At 40.8% G+C, this 2995-nt stretch overlaps 1 protein-coding gene and 1 pseudogene across 2 annotated transcripts in view; both read right to left on the bottom strand.

Moving 5' to 3' along the window:
* Positions 1–2995, bottom strand: part of DSN1 (DSN1 homolog, MIS12 kinetochore complex component) — a 19047-nt gene that overhangs the window by 6431 nt on the left and 9621 nt on the right. For both annotated transcript variants that reach the window (XM_006764510.2, XM_006764512.2), the window contains 2 exons: positions 2678–2737; positions 2208–2282 (listed from right to left, as the gene is read on the bottom strand). In XM_006764510.2, coding sequence (XP_006764573.1) covers positions 2208–2282; positions 2678–2737 — 135 coding nt within the window. The remainder of the gene's footprint in view (positions 1–2207; positions 2283–2677; positions 2738–2995) is intronic.
* Positions 232–1051, bottom strand: LOC102773726 (annotated as a pseudogene).

The raw sequence follows: 2995 nt of genomic DNA, 5'->3' as shown, positions 1-2995 counted from the left end.
TGGGGGATGGGGGAGGCTAGGGGACTGTCTTGGGCGGGGGGAAAAATGGACACATATGTAATATCCTTTGTAATAAATAATAAAATTTAAAAAAAAACAAAAAAAAAAACCTCTCTGACCTAAATTTGAGCACCAGTTTTTTCCATTTCACTTTTCAGGATTAAAACATAAAGAACTGGTGTCCAGAGGCAAGTGACACATGCTTTAAACTTGCTGCCATCCTTAATTTCTTCATCTATAAACTTTGCTTAAAAGACCAAAATTCTCATTCTTCATTTTAAATAGATTCCTGCCCTCAGCCTCCATGGCCAATGGCAAAGACTTCTGTATCTGAATGGATGAGAGAGACTCCATCTTCTTGGTCATGGCTGGAATGACGTTCATATGATCATCCTCACACTTGGTCACACAACCCTCCAGCTACCGCTTCACCTGACACTCTACTCCCTGCATCTATTGAATCTTTGGCTTTGTCGTTGCAATGCACAGTGCACCAGGCCAGCTGGTCCTGGAACTTCTCCCAATCGGTGGTAACCAGGGCCTGGGCTTGAGTCAAAGGTGCGTGGAAGCACTCGATGCACAGGTGCACCTGCTGCATGGACGTGGCTGTCCTCACAACAGCCAGCACTGCACCGGAACACGAGGCCCTGCATCTTCCGGATATTCTCTTTCCAGACTCTTCACCATGGTGTCCACCGCCTCCTGCACCCGAAGCTGCCACAGGTCCGCCTTGGCGACCCTGAGCTGCACTGCGCCACGATGGCGCCCCCATGGACTCCATTAATTCTTTTACACCACTGGACTCCAGGAAATGCTAGATGCTTCATGTCAGTTAATTCCATTTAACAATAAGATCCATTTACAAAAGAACTACAGTTGCGGTAAGAGTGAAGCCAAAGCTTGCTATCCTTAAGTCAATGTCTATGATCTTTCACCAAAAAAATGCTAGGATACCTCAATTATCTAAAATAACTGAATATAATGGAGAGTTCATAAAAACTGGTGACTCTTTAATAAGAGCAACTACTACAATTTACTGAATGCCAGACATTGCTAAGCACTTTCCATTTAACCTCATTTAACACTCACAATAACCCAATGAGATAGATACTAATATTATCTCCATTTTTTTAAAGATATTTTTTATTATTGATTTCGGAGAGGAAGGGAGAGGGAGGAGATAGAAACATCAATGACAAGAAAAAATCATTGACTGGCTGCCTCCTCCACACCCCACATTGGGGATCCAGCCTGCAAACCGGGCATGTGCCCTGACCAGAATCAAACCGTGACCTCCTGGTTCATAGGTCGAAACTCAACCACTGAGCCACGTCAGCCGGGCTTATCTCCATTTTTAAATGAGGAACTTCAGGCTTAGAGATTAAATGGCTTGCCAATATCACAAATGAAGTAGTATTAGGATTTGAACAGAAGCAGCCTGCTTCCAGAAGCATTCCTCTTAACCAATAAGTATGCCACATCAAAATTTTTTATTCTGAAACTGACATATCTTATACATTATGTCTTCATAAAGAGAACATGTCCGGGTTGAATAAAGTAACTGATAACCATCAATGCCTACACTAGGGAAGTTTTTCAAACCGTATTCCTCAAAACACCTTTCTAAGGGGCCACTTTTGCAATTAGAGTTTTAGCTACCATTTTGTAGTTGGGTTCCTACCTAAAATTCTGTTTGGAAAAAAAGATTAAAAATCACTAGCTTAGATGGCCAACTAAACAAAAATCTAGCACTTTCCCACTTTATTGTGGCTTTAAGACCCAGACAAAGATCCTCTCTTTCCATCACCCTCTTTCATGTCTTTGCATTTCCACAAAGGCCTTGGCTAGGGTTCTCTCCCACACCTGTAGTTCAAAGGCTATGTGCCCACTAAAGTCCCCTGACTAATGTTTTTGGCCCAGCCCAGGATTCCAGGTAAAAAGCAGAGATGTGCCTGTCTCCCACAGGATGCAGAAGGCAGCCAAAGACACAGAACACAGGCAACTCTGTTCTTTGATTGAACATAGTGATGCCAGCTCCCTTCCTTTCCTTGACTCTCCATTTAAGGTCAGAGAGTGCTAATAATATTTTACAGAGCTTTGATTAGCCTATAAGAGTCATTTAATTTGTGTTAATGAAACTAAAATTAATTCAAATCAAACTCCACAAAGTGAAAACATAGCTTCTGATTTCCAATCATAGATCTAACCTGGATAAGATCTCCTCAGCCTCCTTCTGATAGTGCAGCAAGAGCTGATCCCAAGTCTGACGTTCTAAGGAAAACCTATAGGATCAGAACAAAAATTCTGTTAATTTTTTATTATCTCATTCTGAATCACTCAGGGCACCAATAGTACATAAGGTATCTACTGTGGTTCTAAGATGTGAATAAAAAGGCCATTAAAGAATTAGAAACCATGGCTGTTTTAGAGGATATTAATTTCATCAAATCAAACACATGTTCTTAAAATTAAATTAACATCCTTATTCCCTAGACTCCATTCTATGAATTTGGCCATAAGCACAGCCCATAAGATCCCAATATGCAGCTAACTTCCAGTGTTGCTACACCAGTATTGACACTCAGAACAGGATGTTTATTATTCATTTTCCCAGGTTTAATTATTTTCCCCAACTGAACTTAGATTTTTCAACAAAGGTTCATTCATTTTCACTTACTTTGTTATGTATTCCTTCATCTCAGCCACTGATGCTTCCAGAGACAAATCTGATGCTTTTCTAAAATACAGATAGCATTGCGAGATAAACACAAATTTTTCAAGAACACTTGCTTTTAATATGACAACTTACGTAATTTCAAAGGCAATAAAACATGTTCAGAATTTATCTTTTGCTCTGACCAATGTGGCTTAATTGGTTGAGCATCTTCCTGTGCATCAAAAGGTCATAGGTTCGATTCCTGGTCAGGAGACGTGCCCAAATTGCAGGTTCAGTCCCCGGTTGGGGTGTGTACGCGAGGCAACCAACCTATGTTTC

Source organism: Myotis davidii, unplaced genomic scaffold, assembly GCF_000327345.1.
Source record: "Myotis davidii unplaced genomic scaffold, ASM32734v1 scaffold38, whole genome shotgun sequence".
Taxonomy (NCBI): Eukaryota; Metazoa; Chordata; class Mammalia; order Chiroptera; family Vespertilionidae; genus Myotis; species Myotis davidii.
This window is presented reverse-complemented; position numbering and strand designations above follow the sequence as displayed.